The 23,761-nt window shown below is 39.6% G+C and overlaps 1 protein-coding gene across 2 annotated transcripts in view; it reads right to left on the reverse strand.

The window, feature by feature from the left end:
• The window catches only part of LOC101161187 (neuroendocrine convertase 1-like), a 262,077-nt gene that overhangs the window by 53,008 nt on the left and 185,308 nt on the right, over window positions 1-23,761 (reverse strand). For both annotated transcript variants that reach the window (XM_020709885.3, XM_078933774.1), the window contains one exon: window positions 18,576-18,689. In XM_020709885.3, the coding sequence (XP_020565544.1) occupies window positions 18,576-18,689 (114 nt within the window). The remainder of the gene's footprint in view (window positions 1-18,575; window positions 18,690-23,761) is intronic.

Below are 23,761 nucleotides of genomic sequence, written 5' to 3' on the forward strand. Positions count from 1 at the left end.
AGGGGAAAGAAGAGGAGAAAAAAATAAAAAAAAGATCGGACACAAGGTCGAGTTTGACACAGAAGAAGGAAGTGATCAAAATCCACAGCAGGACGCCGGACTTTACTGCAACAAACAAGCAAATAGTGGGATAAACCTGTTGCTGTGTCCCTGCACTTTCATCTCAGAAAGAAGACAAACAGGAGAGGAAATTGATCAGATGAGCATCTGTTAGCCTTGGCAACAGCTACAAGTCTACAGATATATAACAAATCCCAATTTTACCTCACCCAGCTCCATCACTATGGAGGCTGTGCAGATGTTTAAAGGGTCTTCTCCCTTGTAAAAGGAGTAAGAGAGCTGTGAATGCAAATTCAGGCTAAACACCTCAGTTCTTCCCTCCATTAATGCCCACATTTAGACAAAGGTTTTCATCACTGAGCTCCAGAAAAAAAGACACACGGGCAATGTTTGAATTGTTTTTTTTTTTCCCTAGATCATACCTCTAGTTCTTCATGAATTATAGGGCTATTCATATCTGAGTTAGTGCCCTTCTCTGAAAACATAATAGAGGTTAGCCAGCAAGTTTCTTCAAAGCTAATGGTGTGACCAGCATTTTAGTACTGCTAACATTACTCAGGAGTGCTAAAGATATATATGCCCCTTGTTGGCATAGGTCTTAAATGATTCTGGGCAAAGAAATGTGAAGTGGGATTAGACACATAGAATAAATCTGCTTTAGGTGTTTTTACATTAAGGTTTAAAACACTAAAGCAGGTTTTTATGACATTAAATATGAAGCCTTTGTCCACAAATCCTAAAGATATTTGGTGTTTAAGAAATAAACAATCAAATGTCCAATAAAATTCAAACAAATCAGTTATTAGAAAACTTTACAACAATAACACGTGTACGTGGAGTTTTTGTCCTCTAAAGTAAAATTTAAAGCTATGAAGATTTTAACAAGTAGAAATAGTAAAAATAAAACATCTTTCTAAAGTAATTGTACATTTGTGTTTACCACACTGTGCAGCTTGTTTTCATGCCTTCTCTTTGCCTGATTCCAGTCCCTCAGGAGTTCATCTGTCCACCACAGCTGGTGTAAAACTAACCTGAACCACGTTTTGCCATGCTCCTGCATCTTTTTCTTTTTGTAAATTGTTATATTTTTATTAGAAGTAAAACTGTTTCCTTTTTGTTGAGAGCATGAGGTCAAATATCTAAAGATAAATTAACTCTAGTATACATCTGTTACTTTAGGAACAAAGTTTGAGTGGCTTGCTGTTTAATCATATCCTCTGCATATTCATCTCCATCTGACAGCACACAGCATATTCAGAAGCCCAGAAGAAGACGATGATGGCTGTAACACCAGATTAAGTGGTAAAATCACCTAATCAGATTAGGAGGAGGGCTCCTCTGAAGAGGAGGAGGAGGAAGAAAGAGGACCTGCAGAAGCAGCAGCGACATTGTTAGAATTTATAAAGAAAATTAAAATTGTGGTAGTCCTAACAGAGAGCTACAGTGGACCTAAAGTGCAAATCACACTGAAAAAAATCGCATCAACGCAAAAACAAACGAAAGATCTCAATGACACTTAAAAAGCAAAACAAATAAAACCCAACATTATATTGTGGAAATCAAAACTCAATTCTGAAAAAAATGAAACGAAGTAAAAAGGAATCATTTCAGAAAACAAAATAAAGTGTTAAAAAAACGAATCGCAACAAAAATCCAGAAAATGTTGGTACTGTGGGACATCACTGATTGGACGACGTAATTTGTCAATTTTTATCTGAGTTATTTGGCATGAAGCGATACTGGATCTGCTCTGTACTAACCATAGAAACTCTCATCAGTACGCAGACATTGAAGACACATTTGAAAAAACTCAAATGTCATCATCCAAATCAGCAATGACCCATGGTTCCTACACTCTAAACAGAGTATTTGGGCTGTATATGTAAAAAAAAACTTTTATACATTGATCTAACTTAATTATTTAGTTTGGTGACAATAAATCACTTCTAAGTTCACTCAATTTAAGAATAACACGTAGTTGTCTGATATAGTTATTTTACTTTCAATCAACTTAATTCAATTAAGTTGGTTTAACACCATTGTACAAAAGGAAAACGGTTGGTGTTAAGATTTCCCACCTGCTCCTGAACTCACCACCACTGGCCATGCCTGCAGCTGCTGCACAGATGAGACATGAGCTGAGCATTTGAGTTGTGTGTGCGTGATTAACATGTAAGTGTACAGTTATTAAGCACTCAAGTTATGTTTCAGTTCATTATGAGTGTATTTTGATTATTTACCTCAAGTTTTAGTGTCTGTTTAACCACAAATATGCATAAATAGCTGCTAGCTTGCGTGGCGGAGCTAATGCTAACACCTCAGCTGAGACAGTTTGTTTTGTTGCTGCAGATATGTATATAAATACAGTGTGTGATGCTGTTATAAATGACTTTATACCCAATATTAGTTCCTTAACTGACAATTTCTGTTCATGTGATCATTCTGAAGCTATTTTGGGTTAAATAAGAGTTATATACATCCTGTATTTTCTTTCTGATGATGTCAGTTATTCTCATCAGTTCATATTGTGTTTCTGTTCATAGAAACCACACGCAACAACAAATAAATCCAATCCCTTCAAAGGAAGGTGAAAAAGTCAATCCCTGGACTCTGTCATTTTAATTCTCCCTCACCTGAACATCATATGTGTCCTGACCCGACCTACTGGAGTGATTGCTACCACCTTAGATCCCAGCAGTCTTCTATACACCATTTTCTTTGCCTGTCTGGGCATTTTGGGGTTTAAATGTGAGTTCTTGTCCATGTGTTTTGTTGTCTAGCTGTTTTACTCTGTTTGAGTTAGTAATTTAAACTGTTATGTTTATTTATTTCTGCACCATGAGTTTGAGGGTGGGAGAGGATGAGGATCAACCCCCTTGTGTGGCTAGACACTGTATATCCCAATATTGAAGACATACAGTACAGACCAAAAGTTCTCATTCAAATGAATGGGAAGGTGTGTTCAAACTTTTGGTCTGTACTGTAGATCACGATCACGTTTTAGTTGCTGGAAATTGGTTTTGTTACATTATTTTTATTATTATTTGATTTGCCTTTCTGTTTGTCGTTGCGATTGTTTTTTTGTGATGAGTGATTAGTTGGTGGGATTTGCACTACATGGCTGACAATTTTTGAACAATAAGCATTCACGTGTTTCTACAATTCTCATTATTAGGGCAGATAAACCTCTGAGCAACATTTCAACACTGATGTCTTCAATAAAATGTGAATTAACTGAGAATTTTTTTCCGATGTTAAAATACAATTATTTAACTAAAAACAATCCAAATTCTTAGTAGAGCTTTCTTCTTTTGGGAATTTTTGCTAGGTCATATTTCATTTTGACAATCTGCACGTTGTAAAAGGTTATCTTGTAGTTTTAAAGGTTATTATGTATTGATACGATTTTTTGGTTCCTCAAATATTCTATGCTGTAGAACCCCTGACCGTGAGTGGCAGTGAGTGTGTCAGAGCGTTTCCTCCTCCTCCCATCCTCTGGGTGTTTTGGCAGAGGGTCTTTAATTCCCTCCCGAGCAACTCTGTCACCTATGTCGCCAGGGGACAAGGAGAACGTGGCGTTTTTCCTGGATCAAAAATTTACGAGCAATTAAAAGGCGGCTGATGCCCAGCATCCATCAGCCCTACATGCTACTGCCTGGCAGGGTAGGGGGGTGGACTCGCAGTAAACCACAGGCTATATACTTTTATATCTGTTGTCCCTCCAAAGAGAGAAGGTTATGACAAAATGATGTTTTACTCGTCCTGCTTTCGAGCAAGATGTAGGAATCTTTTATGGAACAGGGGGTCAGTGCTGAGGGAGGAGACTGAAATACATGTGAGGCTAAAAAAAAGTGTGTTTGTTAAAGTTTAGAACCAGAAGCGGAGGCTTTTCATGGAGAAAGAGTAACTCTGCTCCTCTGGTTCATCAGCTCCATGGAGAAAGTGACTAAATTACTTTGTTGTTTATTACTGCAGACCTCTGATTTATGTCCCTATGCTGATGTAATTTCAACACAATGGCAGAAAGACACTTTTATTTTACATATTTGAATACACAAACACACAGCCACACATGCACACTGCTCTAATATCACACACCTAAAACACAAAGAGTGCAAACCCTCATACATCAGTGCAGTCACTCTTTCACTTTCGCTGGCTCCTCGCGACAGGCAAACACTCATTTGCATCCTTAATTGTGTTGTAATGTACTTTTAATTTGAAAATGGAGGCAATTAATTATTTTGATATGGAACAAAATGCAGCAAATGTAAACATTCTAATAGTTCTCTGGGAGTGGAAGATCATTTTTCAAAAGAGGGATTGAATTTTATCTCATTTTTAATGCCATAGAATTTTTTTCCCAACTCTTTCACCATCATACATTCATTGATATTCACTTCATTTTTTCAGCCACTCTGGGTGTCTTTGATCTATCCCACCAATGCTATTTTCCATCTAAATCTCCTACAGGATAATTACGGTAGATTCACCTGTGCTATCCAGATTTAGTGAAATTAGGCTTGTTTGAGATTCCTGCGTCTTTGCTGTATGTCATGTTTCATGTGCACAGCCATGAAACATCTCAGTCTTAAATGCTTTGAGTGGAGACATAAATCCGATTTTTTTCCTCCATTGACCAATGGATCAATAGGAATACAGAGCAACAAATAAGGGAATAGAAAAAGATCGCTCTTAGGAGACCAAGAAAAAACCCAACACTTTCACTCCCTCAACCTGATAAACCTGACACAGAAACAAACAGGATGAATGAGCATTATGTTTTCCTTCTTCCCTTTCCTCTCCATCTTCTTTCCTCCCTTTATCCTTTAAGGCTCAGGCAAATTTTTCTGTGCTCTTATATCACTATATCCCTCTATACAGTAAAGCCAACACCACTCATCATCCCTATCTCTTTCCCCCCTTTCTCTTTTGACTCTCCCCAGGGTGCCGGGAGCCGGCTGACATCACAGTCGGCACGGCAACAGCCTATAAATTATGAGTGACAAGTCTTTGGACCAATAAAAGTACCACCATATTTCATGCACTGTAAATCTGATGGCAGATTGCTCTAGCGTGTGGCGGTTGACATGTTTATTGCCATCATGGCGGAGGGATGGGGGGTGGAGAAGTGCAGGGTGGGGGTCACTAGCCGGCATCAGAGTGGTGCAAAGCTGAAAGTCTGGTATGTATAGAGGTCAAACAGTTTGGAAATTTAGGATGAGACTGACCCACTCCTATCTCGCAACCACACAAATCCCCAAACACACACTCAGATACATAGACAGTCATCAGTACCAACTAATCTAACTCTCTAAGGGAAGCCATTTTTCCTGCGGCTTTTGCAGAACCTTGCAGCTGCAGCGTTCACTGGAACCATCTGTCCCGAATCCACGTATGAAATCTGTGAACAAACTGTATTCCTTTTCACACTAAGACAGCCTGGAATCAGGAGATTCAGAAATATTTCAAACCTTCCTTTGGCTTGGTTAGCTTTCACACGGAGAGACCAGGCTGCCTAAAAACATTGGTGTAGGGCGCATTCACACTAGCAGGTTTGTTGTTGTTAGTTGTTGTAGCTGTTGGCTTTCTCAAGGGGGCAACCAAAAGCGGAAGTAAACTAAAAGAAGTAAATTATATCCATCCTGTGTACAACAACAAAGAATAGGATCTCAATGGAAGAGAATCAGAAAATATTTAGAATAGAATAATATAGAAGAGAAGAAAAAAAAATTACATCAAAATATGAGGATTAGCAGATCAAAGTGGTTTTCTTCTTTTTGCTTTATTCCTGTCTTGGTCTGGCAACACTGTCTCCAAGTGAGCATTGTTCAGAATTGTGTAGGTTTTTTTTTTTAATTCAAATTGGTTTGAAAGCCAGAAAACAGTGAGGTTTTTTTTTTTTTTTTTGTCATGGCCCAGAAGTATTTTAATACATGTTACCAGCCAGTATTGACAGAAAAGGTGGCAATCGTGCATCCTTCCATCAATTTTCTTAACCTACTGCATCACCAATGGGCAATGGCGGTATACACCCTGTTACAGGGCGGCAATCATGCAATTTTTCCAATTTTGTTATATGTATTGCAGTTTAAAAAAAACATTTGTACAATTCTTTGAATGGGAATTATCGACTATTTTCACCAGATTTTGTACTGTCTTCGAACCCACCAACAAAGTACCTGAGAGGTTATTTTGGTTTTCCCACATTAGCACATATTGGTGTATTTCACAGAGCAACCTTGTGGCGGTCATATAGTTGTCCACCCGTCTTTGCCCTTGCAATAAACCATTGTTTATACTTGGCATGAGTGCTGCAGCATGATCAGGGCATTACAAGTCCTCTGCCACAGCCCCAACATGGGCAGATTTCAGCAGACGCCCGCTGCTGTGATCTGCATCATTATATTTTAATTAATCCATTCTTTTCACAGCGACACAGTAATTATAATCTTTTTTTATGACAAGGCATGCTGTGAAAGAAAGGATGGAAGAGAGTAAAAGAAATGAGAAAAAAAAACAAAAAGCTTGGTAGGAGAGAAGCTAAGAGAGGAAACAAGAGGGATAGGTGATGACAGTTAGTTAGAGGTGGTTAAGGAGAGAAGGAAAGATGAAAAACATCACAAACACTATGACTGATTACAGATATGTCATTACCTGGAGAACACAGCGAAGGCCCTGTAAAAGCATTAACATGGTGGCTGGGAGAGCACAGACCTCACTCTCCTTCAAATTCTTGCTTTGTACAGAGCCAGGTAAAAGCTCTGCTCCTCTCAGCCTCGGTCTGTGTAAATCATCATGGGTATAAACAGTAAGACACGCCGGAGCTGTGGGTGTGATAATAACATTAGAAGATTACAACGATACTCCTCCCTGGACAAGATCACCTGTCTTAACCGTCATAAAACAGACCGTTGACTTTTGTGGCTGAAGAGATTTATATGACAAGAGTGCGCAGGTGTCTGTGTGTATACATGATCAGAATCAGTTTATGGGCAATGACTGCTTTGTGGTCACAAAACGCAAAAAAAATTAATATTTACATTTACAAAATCTGTCTGGTAAACAAATTAAAACAAAGTTTTATATAAATGTCTCCAAGACATTTCAAAACATAACATAAAAATTAATCAATTTAGTGCAATTAGACCCAAAAGCTAATCCAAACCTTTTTGATTTGCCAGAGGAAGGATGTTGAAAATAGTAACCGATTCATTAAGTAAGGGTTAATGGCCGAAGAAGTGTGCATTATCAGAAATGAACGCACGCCGTGGAAGCTTAAACCATCCAACGTAAAACAACCATGGTCATATACAAAAGAAATAAATATTTAATCAGTTTTTAGTACTTTATTTTTGTTATTTGTATGGTTTACATTGCTTTTTTCACAAAAAGCGAACTATTTGTTAGGTGGTGCTGCGCGTTGTCATGGTAACATGATAACACGCCGCTCAGCTGGCTGAGCCAGCACTGACCTTGACTGCAGCGGCAAAGGTAAGCGATGATGATCGTCACGATGTGTTAAATAAAGCATCAGTTCAGAGAGAAAGTTCACCTCTTACTGCTTGTTTTTGTCCAGATGATGAAGCTAAAGATTGTTTTAAAGAAGTCAGTGCAGGGTAACAGAACATTTAAGCTATGTGACCGGAACTTCTTTTTCAGGCATTCCTTATCCCTGTGCATTATCACTTTTCAATCCACACCCAGCAGCCAATCAGAATCGAGTATTCACATCAACCATATAATGTATGGTATCACATGGTAGGCAAAGCCCAAACAAATTTGACCCCCCTATAAAGACCAGTTTATTTGGCTGGCATGGGCACCCGGTTTCAGGCCTGCATAGCAAACCAGAGGACTTTGGTCTTTTATGCTGTGTTCACACCGAACGCAACCCACACGGTTAGTTTTTGTCTGCTGCCTCTTTGTGTTTATAAACCTGACTGTTCCTCCCGTGTGGGGGGAGCTACTGTCCAAAGTTTTTAGCTTCATAGCTACATGGAAGCAATGTCTGCATATTTGTATAACTGATTTACAAGGGATGGAATTATGTCGCGATATCAGGTTTATTTATTTTGAATAGCTCTGCAAAGGCGTCTGTAATCACGTCTTCATGTCTGGGTTCATTCAGAGTTTTCCCAGTAAGGGTAAGGTGAGCTTCACCACATACTGCAAGAACTGCGTCTGAATGATGGCCACTTTGAGTGTTACTTCCATCTGTCTGTGACCCAGATTGGGAACTTCCTGTCCCACATTAGTCAGAGAGAGGAAAAAGTAAAATGAGAATGACATTATATGAGGTTTTCATTATTATCAATATAGCGTTTCATCGCTGCCATAAATTGAACGCGCGCAGGAACTGAGTGTTTTTTGTGTTTTTACCGTCTTTTACCGAGCGACCCCGCATTTTTAAACTGCACACCTGCAATCCTAACTGAGCAGTGATCCTGCACGCTTACTTCCCCTTTGCGCGCTCTCCTAGGTGTGCACGCAGTGTTAAAGGGGGCGTTTTTGTCACTTGGGGGGGCGGTGTTCAGGGGTGTGTTTGTCACTTGGGGACGGTAACTTTTCTGGTTGATCTGATTGGCCGAAATTTGCATACCAAATCTGGCGAGGCAGCGGGGCGGGACTTTGATTTAGAGGCTTTACAGTAATAGAAAGGAAACGGCGGCTGTAACGTGGATTAAAACGTTAACGAATGCAGTCATTTTCAGATGAGAAAAACTTACAGCGCAAAAAAACCCGCTGCACTTTCTTACCTTGGTCTTGGGTTAACGTTTTAATCCACGTTACATCAGCATTTTTTTTTCTATTAAAGCCTCTAACACAAACAGGGGTGGCGAACAAGTATGACAGCTGAAATTTTTAATTGTGATAGTCAAAGAGCCACACCACGCACTGACCTGCCAGACATACACACACACAAACACACAGTTAAAACCATATTATTTTCCATAACACACTCCTCTCCTTACAATACAACAGCACTGGATTAAACGGCACAGTTTCAGTTATGGGTGTTTTTTTCTGTATTTGACGTTCACACATACCGGTAAAACATGTATGCTGGTGTGTGTTTTAAAAAGGCAGCGAGCGCAAAACTGAGTTCGTTGTGATTTTTTCTTTTTTTCAGTCATCAATCAGCATCTTAAAATTCATCAAAGTCCTCATCTTCTGGATCTGAAATGAACAGCTGGGCTACATTTCTATCAAACACGCCAGCTTCTCTTTCGTCATTGTGTCTATTTGCATTTCCAGGGTTTCCAAAATGAAGTTGTTCTGCAATATGCACATATCGGCATGGGGGGCGGGGGGGGGTCTTCTTTCACGTCCTCACTTCTCTCTGTACCGTTATCATGCTGTTCAATTCAATTCAATTCAATTCAATTTGTATAGCCCAAATTCACAACAACAGTCGTCTCGATTGGCTTCATGTCGGTAATTGAAAAAGTAAAACATAAAATCAAAAGGATCATGAATACATAGAATTCAATAGGAAAATACTAAATTAAACTAACAAACTGACTAAAACTGTTCTCTCCGAGGTCCTCTTTAAAAAAGAAAATACGATAAAAGGCAGAGAGCTCAAGAGCCGCCTGTCAGCCCCCCCCCTGCTGTAAAAAATGGAAGACCCGCCCCGCTGCCTCGCCGGATTTGACATGCAAATTTCAGCCAATCAGATCAACCAGAAAAGTTACCGCCCCCCAAGTGACAACAACACCCCTTTAACACTGTGCGCACACCCAGGCAAAAGGGAAGTGAGCGTGCAGGATCACCGCTCAGTTAGGATTGCAGGTGTGCAGTTTTAAAATGCAGGGTCGCTGGGTTAGAATTGCGGCTGCGTGGTTTTAAGGTTCGCTCACTTAGTTCCTGAATACGCCCACTCAGTTGTCTTTGCGCTCGTTGAATGAATGGCAGTGATGAAACGCCATACATCAAGGTCAGGAGGAAAATGTTTTGATTGTCCTCTATGTTGGTTTTGGACTCACTGCCCACGTCATCAATAAGTCGTGGGCAAAAGCTGAGTTCCTAATTAATTGATGCAAAACAAATTCTTTGCCAAAATTCAGATATTTGAACACTGGGAAAATTGCGCTGCAACGCCCCAAACTAGCTGGGGTAGAACCACTGCACTGTCGCCCAACACTCTAATCACACTGCAAGAGCTCTGATCATGTCTGTACATTGACTTAGCATTGAAACTGGACACCCTGTCAAATGGTCTTTTGGTTGCCTCAAAAAACAAAAAACTCTTGATTTTTTCATTTGCATGTTATGTGTGTGTGTGTCTGTATAAGTTTTTCTCAGGTAGTCTGGCTTCTTTTTCTTTTTCATTTGTTAGTAATTGCAATTGTATGCAGGACTTATTGTGAGTGTATAGAATTATTTGTAAAAAGCTAGGTTTATGAAAGGAAAACTATGGCGACAAGAACTTAAGTAGCAATTCAAAAGGGATCAGGTTAGTTTAATGGACGTCATTTTAGAAAGAAGGAGCTGCTGAAATTGATAGTGTTACATTCACAGACATAAAACCTAGAAAGTATGCTCTAATTAAGACACTGTGGGAAGGGATTAAAACAACCTGACAGAGCCACATGGAAGCCAATGAAATCTGCAGGTGAACAGCACACATTTGACTGTTAAGGCAATTCCTGTCTCCCTCCTCTGCAGGCTACAGCTGTTTGTGTTCTAAATCAGATAATGGTTGGGCCAATATAATGAAAAATAACCAATCACATACTCATTTCTTTTAAAAAATGACCCCTCAGTTCCTTGGCCTGTGATAGTAAACAGAATTTGCTGATATCATCTGTACCTGAAGGTGTTGGGAAATCAGCTCAGACTAAAATCTTGGAGATTTCCACTTTTAGAAAACTATTTATCAATTTCAATTTAGAGGCCATGAGATTGTGGTGAGGAAACAAATGTGGTGGTGTTTGCAGCAATAAAATCTTCAGACAATTTGTTGCATCTGGAAGCAGACTTAAAAACAACATAGGTGTAATTTTAGTAATATTAGTCATGTGTAATAGGTGTAATTACAGATTAATAATAAGATAATTCATAAAATGTTTCAGAGTCTTGTTGTTTCTATAAAAGACAGCATTATGATCATGCTACCTACAATAATAATGATTATGCATTTTCCCCATTAGGGTTCGTAAATTCATCGCAGGTGTAGCTGTCCACTAGCACACATATCTGTCAATTATCCATCAAAATAACAATGGCGATTAAAATCACACTCATGAACTGGAAAATTCTGCTTTAATTTGCTGTTAACTGTACATTTCACATCTGTTTGATTGTAATTGTTGCCTGTGTAGAAATAATCTTTGATTTTCACTGCCTCCTGGAAGACCTCAAAGCTTTTCAGTCATGGCTGTCCTGCTTTTGTACAACATTGATGTGAAATGAGAAGAGATCTGAAGATTTGAAAATGACAGTTATTAACACTAAATGTCTAAAAGAGAAGAGGGAGAATTAGCAGTTGTGCTCATATCAATGGTCAGGTAGATTTCATCGTCAGCTGTAAAGAAAATTGCTTGGATGCAAAGCCCAACCTTTACAGTTTTAACTGTGAGGAAGTGCTGCAAGTGTGCCATAATAAGGTACTTGAACAGAAATGGCCTGCATGGTTGGTAGCCAGAAAACTGCATGCTACTAATTTCCTCCAATGTTTTATATTTATTAATTAATTTATTTTTTTTGAAAGATTGCATTATTGTGTAATATCTCCCCAAATCAGATTTTAAATAAGGCAAAAATAATCAGGACTTCTACTTCTACAAATCAGTGCACGATGATTTATGGGTAAACGAGGCTGTGACATCTCAGTTCATTCTACTTAAAATAAAAAATAAAAAGGGTTACATTTGAAACTTGAAAAAGGATTTTGCACACTTCATAGAGGCTATATTTAACTCTTCAACACAAAATGAATAACTTCAGAAAGTACTTTGTCTTGTAATTGCTACTTCAAGAACTTCAAATTTTTGTCAATTTGAAACTGCATCCGATCAGCTGATATATATATTTTTTCTTGATGATACTATTGAATTATTAAACCAATAATAATGTTTTTTTGTTCGCCTGTCGGCACATACCTTCTGGGGTCGCCAAAGCGAATCAGCTTTCACGGATCCTAACAGGTGCTTTGGCAGCCCTGTGTTTTACTCAGGCTGAGGACCAGCACAGAAGGACCCAGACTTGGGCCCCTCTAAACCTGCTCAAGGTCCACTAAAGGCTACAATGCAGAATTTAATACAAAAAAAAATTGTCACATTCATTCTGATGTCTATCTCACATCAGAAACAGTGTGCTGACCATAAACATGTAAGCTTAAGAAGGAAAACACCATCATAACATCTGAAGTCCCTTCTTCATTGCGCAGATTTATTAGACTTCTTTCCCTCCTTAAAATATTCTTACTATGTTTAAAATTCTATTTACAATAAATAGAAAATCTTGTTCAATTGTCTTGTAGCCAGGGCAGTGGGAGCGACTCCGTTGCTGTAGACCAGGGGTGCTCATTAGGTCGATCGCGATCGACCGGTTGATTTCAAGGACCTGAGGGTAGATTGCAGGCCAGCAAAGATAAATAACCAAAAAAATAAATATATATTTCAAAAAATTAAAAACCTCACCGAGAAGTATGTGACTTGATTGACATGCAAGGACGGCCAATTTAACATCCTCTGATACATACGTCACTGCACATGCGTGTTTAAATACACTGAGCGCAAATTCTGTCTGTCATCAGAAAGTTGGTACTTGCCCCACGGCACGTCAAGACCTCAGCAGAAGACAAATATATATATATATATATATATATATATATATATATATATATATATATATATATATATATATATATATATATATATATATATCATATACCATATACCTGTGATGGTATATATACCATCACAGAAACCAATGAACTGGTTTACACTTCAGCAGCAGTGATCCTTGAGATGCTTGGCTACAAGAGCAACCATGGAAGAAAACAGTACCCACCATGGAAGCAACGGTTAGAAGCCAAAATCAAGGCAACTCGGAAGGATGTGAGTAAGCTGACAGAGGCTCAAAGAGGTACAATGAGAAAGCAAGTACCTAAGAGATACCGCCAGATGCCCATACCTGAAGCACTGGAAACTGCCAAACAAAGGCTCCTAGCCTTGAGCAGCCGCCTAAAGAGGTACACAAGAGACAATGAAGCCAGACGAATAAACAAGCTCTTCACAACTTAACCTGCAAAAGTGTACGCTCAGTGGCAGGGTCAAAACAGCCGAGCAGACCCACCAAGGCTGGAAACTGAACAGTACTGGAAAAGTATATGGGAGAAAGAGACAGCACATAACAGTAATGCCCAGTGGCTGGTCTCTCTGAGAAAAGAACATAGCAACCTCCCTGAACAGAATCCAGTAACCATCACATTGGCAGACATCCAAGAAAGAGTCTCAGGTATGACGAACTGGACAGCACCGGGCCCTGACATGATACAGGCCTACTGGCTAAAGAAGCTTACCGCACTCCACGAGCGCCTGGCAGCACAAATGAACCAGCTGCTAAGAGATGGGACTCACCCCGATGGCTAACGGAAGGGCGAACAATCCTGATCCAGAAGGATCCCTCAAAGGGTGCAGTCCCATCCAACTACCGGCCAATAACCTGTCTGTCCACAACATGGAAGCTCATGTCAGGCATCATTGCAACCAAGATAAATAGGCACATGGATCAATTCATGAGTAACACACAGAAGGGCATTGGTAGAGACTCCAGAGGAGCCAAACACCAACTCCTGGTCGACAGAACAGTCGCTCAAGACTGCAAGTCACGACACACCAACCTGTGCACAGCCTGGATTGATTACAAGAAGGCCTATGACTCAATGCCACACACATGGATCACTGAATGCTTGGAGCTGTACAACATCAACAGGACTCTAAGAGCCTTCATAGGAAACTCAATGAAGCTGTGGAAAACCACCCTTGAAGCCAATGGGAAGCCACTTGCACAAGTGTCCATCAAATGTGGGATATACCAAGGTGATGCTCTGTCCCCACTGCTGTTCTGCATAGGTCTCAACCCCCTCAGTCAAATAATCACCAAGACTGGCTATGGATACCGACTCAGAAATGGGGCCAACATCAGTCACCTCCTCTACATGGATGACATCAAGCTATATGCTAAGAGCGAGCGTGACATTGACTCCCTGATCCACACCACCAGGATCTACAGTACTGACATTGGGATGTCATTCGGGCTCGAGAAATGCAGCCGGATGGTGACAAAGAGAGGCAAGGTAGTCCACACAGGAGGGGTCTCACTCCCAGAAGGAACAATAGCAGACATTGAGGACAGTTACAAGTACCTTGGAATTCCACAGGCAAATGGCAACCTGGAGCAGGCAACAAGGAAAGCTGCAACAGCTAAATACCTCCAACGAGTAAGGCAAGTCCTGAGAAGCCAGCTCAATGGCAAAAATAAGACCCGGGCAATAAACAGCTACGCACTGCCAGTTATCAGATACCCTGCAGGAATAATAAGATGGCAAAAGGAAGAGATACAGACCACAGATGTTAAGACACGAAAGCTCCTTACCATGCATGGAGGGTTCCTTCCCAAATCCAGCACCCTGAGACTGTATGCTAGCTGCAAGGAAGGAGGCCGAGGACTAGTGAGCGTAGAAGCCACTATCCAGGATGAAACATCCAAGATCCATGAGTACATCAAGCTCAAGGCCCCAACTGACAGTGTGCTCAGTGAATGTCTCAGGCAATGGAGAGCAGAGGATACAGTGCTGGAGGACAGATCCTCATGGGAGGACAAACCCCTGCATGGGATGTACCACCGGACCATAACTGAAATGGCTGATATCAAGAAGTCCTACCAATGGCTAGAAAGGGCTGGCCTACAGGACAGCACCGAAGCGCTCATCCTGGCAGCCCAGGAACAAGCCCTGAGCACCAGAGCGATAGAGGCTCAGATCTACCACACCAGACAAGACCCAAGGTGTAGGCTGTGCAAAGAGGCGCCTGAAACAATCCAGCAAATAACTGAGGATGTAAGATGCTGGCAGGGAAAGCATACATGGAGCGCCACAATCAATTGGCTGGAATAATATACAGGAACATGTGTGCAGAATATGAACTGGAAACCCCAAGGTCAAAATGGGAAACACCTCTGAATGTGGTAGAGAAAGAGAGGGCAAAGATCCTGTGGGACTTCCAGATCCAGACTGATAGGATGGTAATGGCGAACCAACCAGACATTGTAGTGGTGGATAAAGAACAGAGGAAGGCCGTTGTGGTGGATGTGGCAGTGCCAAGCGATGGGAACATCAGGAAGAAGGAACATGAGAAACTGGAGAAATACCAGGGACTCAGAGAAGAACTGGAGAAAGCATGGAAAGTAAAGGTGACAGTGGTGCCTGTGGTAATTGGAGCACTCGGGGCAGTAACCCCCAAGCTGGAAGAGTGGCTACAACAGATACCTGGAAAGACCTCAGACCTCTCAGTCCAGAAAAGCGCAGTGCTAGGAACAGCTAAGATACTGCAGGACCCAAAGTATCAATTTTCCAATATATTTTTTGACCCTCATATACAAGATGCTATGCCTTTAAACCATCCATCTGTGTCCAGGTGTGTCTGCATCTGTCAATAACTGATTAAAAAGACCTCTGTTACTCACTTTTCTGCAACTCAACCAGTCATTTGTCAAAAGTTGAACAGATTGGGCCTGATTTTCTAAGACTCCAATTAAAAATTGCAAAAATTGCACAGTCGTGCAATTAGATTGCATTTGATTAGGATGTGATTGATTCACTAGGAATAATTGGGAAAGGAATAAATGGTGCAAAGAGCAGTAAATAAATGAGGATTTGTAATTTCAAATAAATGGAACTTATAAAATCTGCCTGAACAAATGAAACAGACTGTGGCTCTTAAAAATGGCCTGACAACTATTAGGCGCACGCTGTTTTTGTGATACAAGTTATGAAGTGAGATATTACAGCAAACTGTTGACCCAGTAACTACAACAGTGACTGTTTATAGGAACGGGACTAAGTGTGTAAAGTCTCACACATTGAAAATGGCTTCAACCAAATTAAGTAATTTAAGTGGCCATTTTTGTACAATATGGACGCCAGCATGTTGGAGCAAGACGATGTCCGTAAGCAGTAATTGGTCCCAGTCGGTCTGAGTCAACGTCTCTGTGGTAACCACTCACACCAATCAGAAGTGAGCTTGTTGGAAGACTGCACCCTTACCACTTGATAGCGGGCTGTGGAAAATCTGTCAATCAAGTGCTTCTAAGGTTGGACGAGTTCACAGACTTCAATTCAGAGAAAGAATGGTTATTCTGACAAATAGAATGACTAATGGCTGTTTATTTCTCTATTGAGGTGTAAGAGATTTGGGCTTCTTGGAGCTAGCAGGTACTTCCTGTTTGGAATGCCGGGCGGGAGGGGTCATTCAGTCCAGTTTTCTTATACAGTCAATGATCTACACTGATGACGTTTTAGCAACCGGGTTTAAAAGTGCTTTCAGGTTGAGTGTAGCAGCTTGAAAAAGACAAATGCAGGAAGAAAGAAGTGAACTTCACATAGACTTTGGAGAAAAGAGGAAATAGAAATACACAATAAATTTTAAAAACTTTCTAAGTTGCAAGTGAAAATATTAAATATTTTCTTTTCAATTATTTTTTATTTTGCTTTATAAAAATTTTTTTTTTGCTTTCAAAGTTTTTTTTGCTTTCAAAATATTTTTTTTTCTTTCAAAATATTTTTTTTTGCTTTCAAAAACCTTTTTTAAAAACATTTATTTGCATGCGTTGTGTCAAATCTCGCTTTTTTTCCTATCTTTGATTTTGCTGACTACTCTGGGTGCGATTTAGCGTGATAAAACTGCCACAGCCAAAAAGGTTTTCGCATGCGTTGTGTGTCATCTCATTTTTTTTAATCTTTGATTTTGCTGAGATAAGTTTCAGTTTAGCATAACGAAGCTGCCATCAAACAGCTGCTGATTGGTCCAGATTCTAATCAATCAGGTGTCTCTGTCTCATATTGACGGGCTTGGAGGCAGACATGGACTTGGAACTTTGAGTCGGTTCTGTTCCAACGGGATTCTGCCTTTTTCAACCATTCTGGCCCTTTTGTCTCAGAGTAAAACCTAGAAAAAGCAGCAAAGCAGCTAAAATCATAACGAGTTTTGTATTTATTTATGTCTGTGTTGTGACCACCATGTTTAAAATGTCTGCAGCAGAAAGAAACGTCCACAATCCGACGACTCCGTCCAGCCGGAAGTAACACTTTTAAAGATTTGTATCTGAACTATTGTTTTATTTTCATCAATAAACGTTGAAGTTGAACTGTTTGCCCAGCTGTTGGACAGGACAAGTCAAAAAATTAAAATAAAATAAAATAAATAAATGTTGAAGTACTGAGAGAAATTAGTATTTTTTCATGAGTATTTTTTTTTTACTTTGGACAAACATTCAAGAGTTCTAAAACATAAGACACTTTGAAAATTAACATAACAGTTAAAAATGCTTTTTTCTGTTAAATACACTGAGTCTCCTATGGTGAGGCATCATTCTTTTGCTTATTACTGCTGTTAATTTATTCCAAAACAATTGTGCAGCATAAGTATGTGCTTTAGCATAATATGTGCTTTAAATCCTTTATTGTTTTGTTTTAACAAATAGATCTTAAAGAAAATCAAACTTTTAACCAATATTTTGCTTTGCAGGATTCATATCTCACATTCAGGCCGGTGGATTTAATGTCAGCAGACAAACTTTACAGTTTTAGGAGATCCTCAGCCATAAATTCACAGGTCTGACTTAATAAAAATTAATCAATGCTAAAAAAGAAATAAAGTATAAATTATTGTTAAAATGATAAAAAATGAAAACGTCTTCATCCAAAGAGACAAAATTGAGAATAATATAGAATAAAGAATAAAGAATAATAAAATATTTTTTAAGATATGAGCTTTAAATGTTGGAATGCATGGAGTCATAGTCCTTTTATCTTAAAAATCCTAATCAGGTTAGTGAGAAAACCCCTTCATAGAAGCAGGACAATGCATAAGAATTAACAGCCTCATTCTCCAAAACCCATCTAGATCTATTAGAGATGAGCTAAGAGCTGTGGAGTTCACCTGCTCCTTAATCAAAACCCTCCCCCCAAAACATTCTTTAATCACCCAGCAGTTCTCCAGCCCAGTACATCCAGCAAAAAATATCTATTTACCACTTTGATGGTGGTTTCTATGTTTTAACCTCTAAGTTAGGTGAAGATTTTATATTACCCAACCTTAGAGACTTAAAAAAGCTGTAGAAAAATAAAGAGCTGAAAAGACAGAAAAGCTAAACATTATGTTAAGTTACCTCAAAGTTTGATGTAAAAGTTTAAATACTGCTTTGAAACATCAGGTTACACTGAGTACTGAATTTGCATGTTTGTATGCAAATCATTCAACTATAACATGACCTGATGGTGGTACCTGTGGTGAACGTGGTATCCTGCTGCATTGATACTCCAGCCAGGCTCTTCAGGGTCGGGGATCTTTGCTGTGTTGGCGATCAGATGCTGAACGTCCCTCCATGTCAATGCAGGACTGGGCAATGAAGCATAAAAGAGAATTTCATCGAACACATCCTCCCTTTAGTCTGTGCTCTACTGCAAGTGAAACCACGGAGGAAGCTCATCAACTCTGAATGATACTCTGAAAAGAAACCCACAGAGAGAAGAGCACAGACTCTGGTCAGGTCTTTTGCAGAAAGAGGCTGGAGGACTTTGAGCACATTTTTCACGTGCAGAGCTGACAGTGTTTATGCAAAGGTTTACTGATAAACCATTGCAATGAGATGCTGACTTACATTTAAAAGCAGTGGATTGACTTGAACAGGTGCATAAAAGCACCTCTTTAAGTCAAGCTTTCATGTTTTACAAGTGTCAGTTAAAACTGTGTGTCCAACAAAGACAATGTGAGACTTTAACAAAAGATCGGAGAGGCAAATGTAGAAAAAAGGGCTCTTTTTAATCCCAGGCAGGGGACTTCTAATAGAGCAGACTCAAGTGTCATGTCAAGCAATATACTAATGGAATCCAATTAAGACCTTTAAACTGCAGCGAGAGAAGGAGGATATTAGCTCAGTTTTCTATAACAAAAGGCGTCCATGAGGGTCGTCAACGAGGTTTTTTCAGAATATAAAAAAGCATAAAGGAAATTGGGTTTTTCTGCTTTATCCATTTATTATTGTTCGCCAAGAAATGACTCAAACTGAACACGGGGAATCGGCTTGGCCGCCCATTTCTGAGCATTTTTTTTCCCTCTGTTCTGAGAAGAAAATGCCATTTCTGTCTGCATTAACATCTGTACAAGATATTCAAGTCATTTCTTCATAACCCAAGGACACAATGATGGGATTTAAAGTTGTGCTACATGGTTGGGCTTAATTTTGGTCGTTAATAGCACATGTGTTCGGCTTCTTCTTTTGGTATTTTTTCAGATTTTGAGTCTGCACAAAGATGTGAAGAAAAGTCCATCTCACTGAATAAAGAAGCCTCTTCCCCATTGTGCTCTGGGGTGTTATGCATCCAAGAAAATATCAGGCCCAGATACAAAAAGATGTATTCCATTCACGTATTTCAAAAGCCAAGCAGAACAAAAGTGAGTAGAGAAGCTTTCATTAGCAGACCAAAATAAAAAAATAAAATAAAAACAAAACAAAACTGAAAGAATAAAACAAGCAGCCACAGCAACACGATAGGAATAATACCACTAACGCTAATAATAGACCGATGGAATCAAACAAAACAAAAAATACCAGACAATTATTTTAGGCTTTGATTTCAAAGGGACTGGAATGTGTGTGCATTCAGAGGAACATACTTTGTACTTTTGAACTGTTGCTGCTCGCTGCATGCATCTGTGTGTATGAGTGTGCGTTCTTTATTATGTGTTAGTGGCAGCCATGCAATGCTGTTGCATGCACTCCCCAACCTCTATCATCAGCAGCAGCAGCACCACCACCACCATTGCCCCTCTGGTGGAATCAGAGAAAGCCCCGCGGCCCCAGCTAGTTTGCATAAAGCAAACAAAATTAAATTTGCTTTGCTAAATCAAAGCATGTATGGTATTCCAGGCTGCTCTCTCAGGGACAAATTACTTCAAACGGCCTCCTTTGTATCATAACAGAAGAAGAAAAAATGAGTCCAATCAGCGGCTTCCCAAAACGCTCGACTCGGGAATTAATTATTGAACCGAGGGCTTTTCTCTCTCTTCGCAGTCTGCGACACAGATCTATTTATTTTGGAAAAGTCGTTTTGCTCTTAAAACACACTGTTGGCTGAGAAGACAGCTTTTCCCTCTCTCAGTGTTCTCTGCTCTTTGCCACATAACCCCCGAAGCGATGTGAATACTACTGGACCATGAAATGAATGTGAAAACTTCACGGCCAGCATCTGTTGTGCTTTAGCCCAGGTTAAGCCGAAATTTAGAGTATTATGTAAAGGCGCGAGTTTAACTAAGCTGTTTATGTGCCTACTTTTGAAAACAGTTTTGGGCTCTTTTGTATCAGTGATGGACAACATGATCTTTTCTTTTCTACTAAATCAATATTAGAGCAACAGAGTTCCAGCTGTTGTCTTTAGGATTAGACATTTAGACAAGAAATGTATGCAAGACAGACAAGAATGTACTCTTCCTGATCTGGATACTCTTTAAATAAAACTAGAGAAAGAAAATCAACTTCAACTTGTAGCATCTTTTTAAATGAAGTAAAGTATATGGTCCATTTTTTACACCGCCCTGGCTGGGACTTTACCTTGTAAAGCAGTTCGATTGATTCTTCACACTAAACACTGGATGTCTGATAGATGTTCAGATCATGTTCATTTTGCGTTCATCAGTTGGATACCAATTCTGGACATCTACAACGGGCAGACTGGGTCCTCTTTATGATATATGCTCGTCACCTCACTTAGACATCAATAAGCAGTCGAACCTTTTACCTTGACTGTCTTGAAAGACATTTTAATGTTTTAAACAATTAGAGAAGATTGATATGTTTACCTTTTGACATATCCCCTCAGAGGTCGCCACAGCAAATCAGCTTTTATTGTTTTGCAAAATTGGTTTGGCAGAGATTTTTATGCTGAATGGCCTTCCCGACACAACACTGTATTTTATCCGGGCTTTGGACTGGCACAGGGGAATCCAGATATGGACTCCCTTGTGGTTACATAGTCAGGAAGTAGCAGTAACCCTTGTGCTATCCTAGGTTTTTTAACATTGGGAGTTGGGTCATCTAGACCCACTGGACAGTGCACTAAACCTTTTTTCTTCAATGATTTGTCATCTTCACTGGTATCCATGGAATACATGAAATCTTTCCACCTTTGTCCATCTTTGTCATGGCAGGGAGAACACGTCAATGTAAGGGGGGGGGGGGGTGTCATCTAAGGTAGCACAAGGGTTAAGGGTCTTGCCCAAAAACCCATAGGATGAAGCCCCCCCCTGGGAAACAAACCCTGATTTCCCATAGGCCAGTCCTAACCTTACCCTGCACAGACCTTGTTCTGCTGTGGCAGAGGACAGTGGTATATATGCTAAATGTCATGTTAAATGGTCCAAAGCATAAATTCTGAGGGAAAGTTCACCTCTTACCACTTGTGTTTTCCAGATAATGACTCAAAAGTTTGTTTAAATGAAACAAAGTCCACAAGTAGTTTCAAAAATCGCATTAATCGCATAAATAAAATCCTTTATTTTAAATCAAATATTCAGTAGGCAAGAGGTATTGTGGGAGTTCAGCTTTTCTGTAGCTATTGTTCAAGTTCAGGTTAATAAGGGATTTATTTTATTAGTTTGATGGGGTAAGTTGTTGCTCATAAAAACTTTCTTCACATCTTCCCTCACCACATGCATTAACTTCTTCTTTGGTCCTCTAAACCTCCTTCTTTTTGGTTGTACATATGTTTTAAGTGCTATGCATTTGCAGTTTGAGTAACTAACTGTCATTTCCTCTAGTATCCTGAATATTTCCACTTACTGAAGGATGTCAGTGACAAAAGACATATTATTCTTCTTTGTCTCGCAGTTGATCTAAGAGATTTAGCTAATCTTTTACCTTCGTAACCCTCTCCTTTGCATCCTCCTCACTCACACCAACCACCCTTTATGTCCTCCTTGACAACATCCTTAAAACCTCCTCTTTGGTTGTCCTCCTCATCACTGTTCCTCCTCTTAGTGTGTCCAAACAATCTCAATCTGCTTCCCTGCATTTATCTTCAAAATTTCTACCTTGATTTCTTCACTGTTCCTATCCATCCTGGTCACTCCCAAGGAGAACCTCAACATCTTAATTACTGCTACCTCCAGCTCTGCCTCCTGTCTCTGCAGGATCTAAACCAACAACATGGCTGCTCTCAGAAAGTCTTGTAGACACATGGTCTCTAACCCCCAGGCCACAGAGTAGCACCAGTCTGTGGGTTAGATGGTACCGGGTTGCATAGAAAGAATTTGGTACAGTACAGACACAATCAAAAACATGTGTTTTTATGGATTCAAATAATAAACTTTATGTTCTAAAAAAAATACACTTATTTAGTATATTTGTTAAATTATGTAATGAAATATGGCATCCCCACAGTCTCCTTTCAATAATACAGCTCAGATCCATATCTTGGCATGCATTTTATTGTTAATGTTACATTAAATACAAAAATTAGGACAGTATTATGGTTACAGTTCATTACTCCAGCAAAAATAATGGTTAAATAAGCAATAAATGTAACAGGATGAAGCTCAATAAATAACATTTGCCATTTTTTAGTTCCTAACTGACATTGAAGAAAGAAAATGTAATTTAGCCTGCGAATGTAAATGACTAAGACTGTTTACTTGCTTTTGCATATTATTAATATACAGCCACATTCACGTTTTAAAAAACGGAATATTTTTAATGCAAAAGTAAGACTTTTTGTTGGCTGATAGAGGTCACAAATCCATTCCTAAACCTTCTAAATGAGATGCCAAGAATAACATTTTCTATCATATTAGCAAGAAAGAAAAAAAAACCCTCACACAATTAAACACAGTCAAATTAATGCTAATATAAAGCTGCACAGCAATATTTCTCTCTGTCATGGCTTGGGCCATTGGGTGGAAGCTGCTTTCATTACTGCAAAACCGGAACAGCAGACAAGAAAAAAAATCCTGCGTGAGAAAGACAGCAGCTGAGTGAAGACTGTTCAAATATGAGCAGCCCTCCTCTTCCTCACAAAGAAGCAGAGGCCATCAGAGTGAGCACACAACTGTTTACAAATCTTCAGTTAATAGGATCGGGCATCATTGACCGGGCCGCTGCGTTGTGTCTGATGTAATCTATTAGCTTTATGATAGTCAGTGTCTCAGTCTGATCGATAAGCCTGAGTCTAAATATTGCTCCAATGTGAACTGGTATCAAGCATGCAGCCGTGCAGCTTTACAGTGTCTAAAAGGACATGTGCCCAAGGTTTCTGTTACTGTTTCATCTTTTTAACTCACATGACTTGCCTGTTTGAATTTGTGGTTTTGCACAAATTAAGCCTGCAGGAGGATTTGAATTCAGCAAACCTTCAATTTACCCAAAAAATGTGAGTGGAGGACTTTTGTTGGCACATTTGGACACCAGCCTCCTCACC

Source organism: Oryzias latipes, chromosome 16 (genome assembly GCF_053564925.1).
Source record: "Oryzias latipes strain Hd-rR chromosome 16, Olatipes_Hd-rR_3.1".
NCBI classification, from domain to species: domain Eukaryota; kingdom Metazoa; phylum Chordata; class Actinopteri; order Beloniformes; family Adrianichthyidae; genus Oryzias; species Oryzias latipes.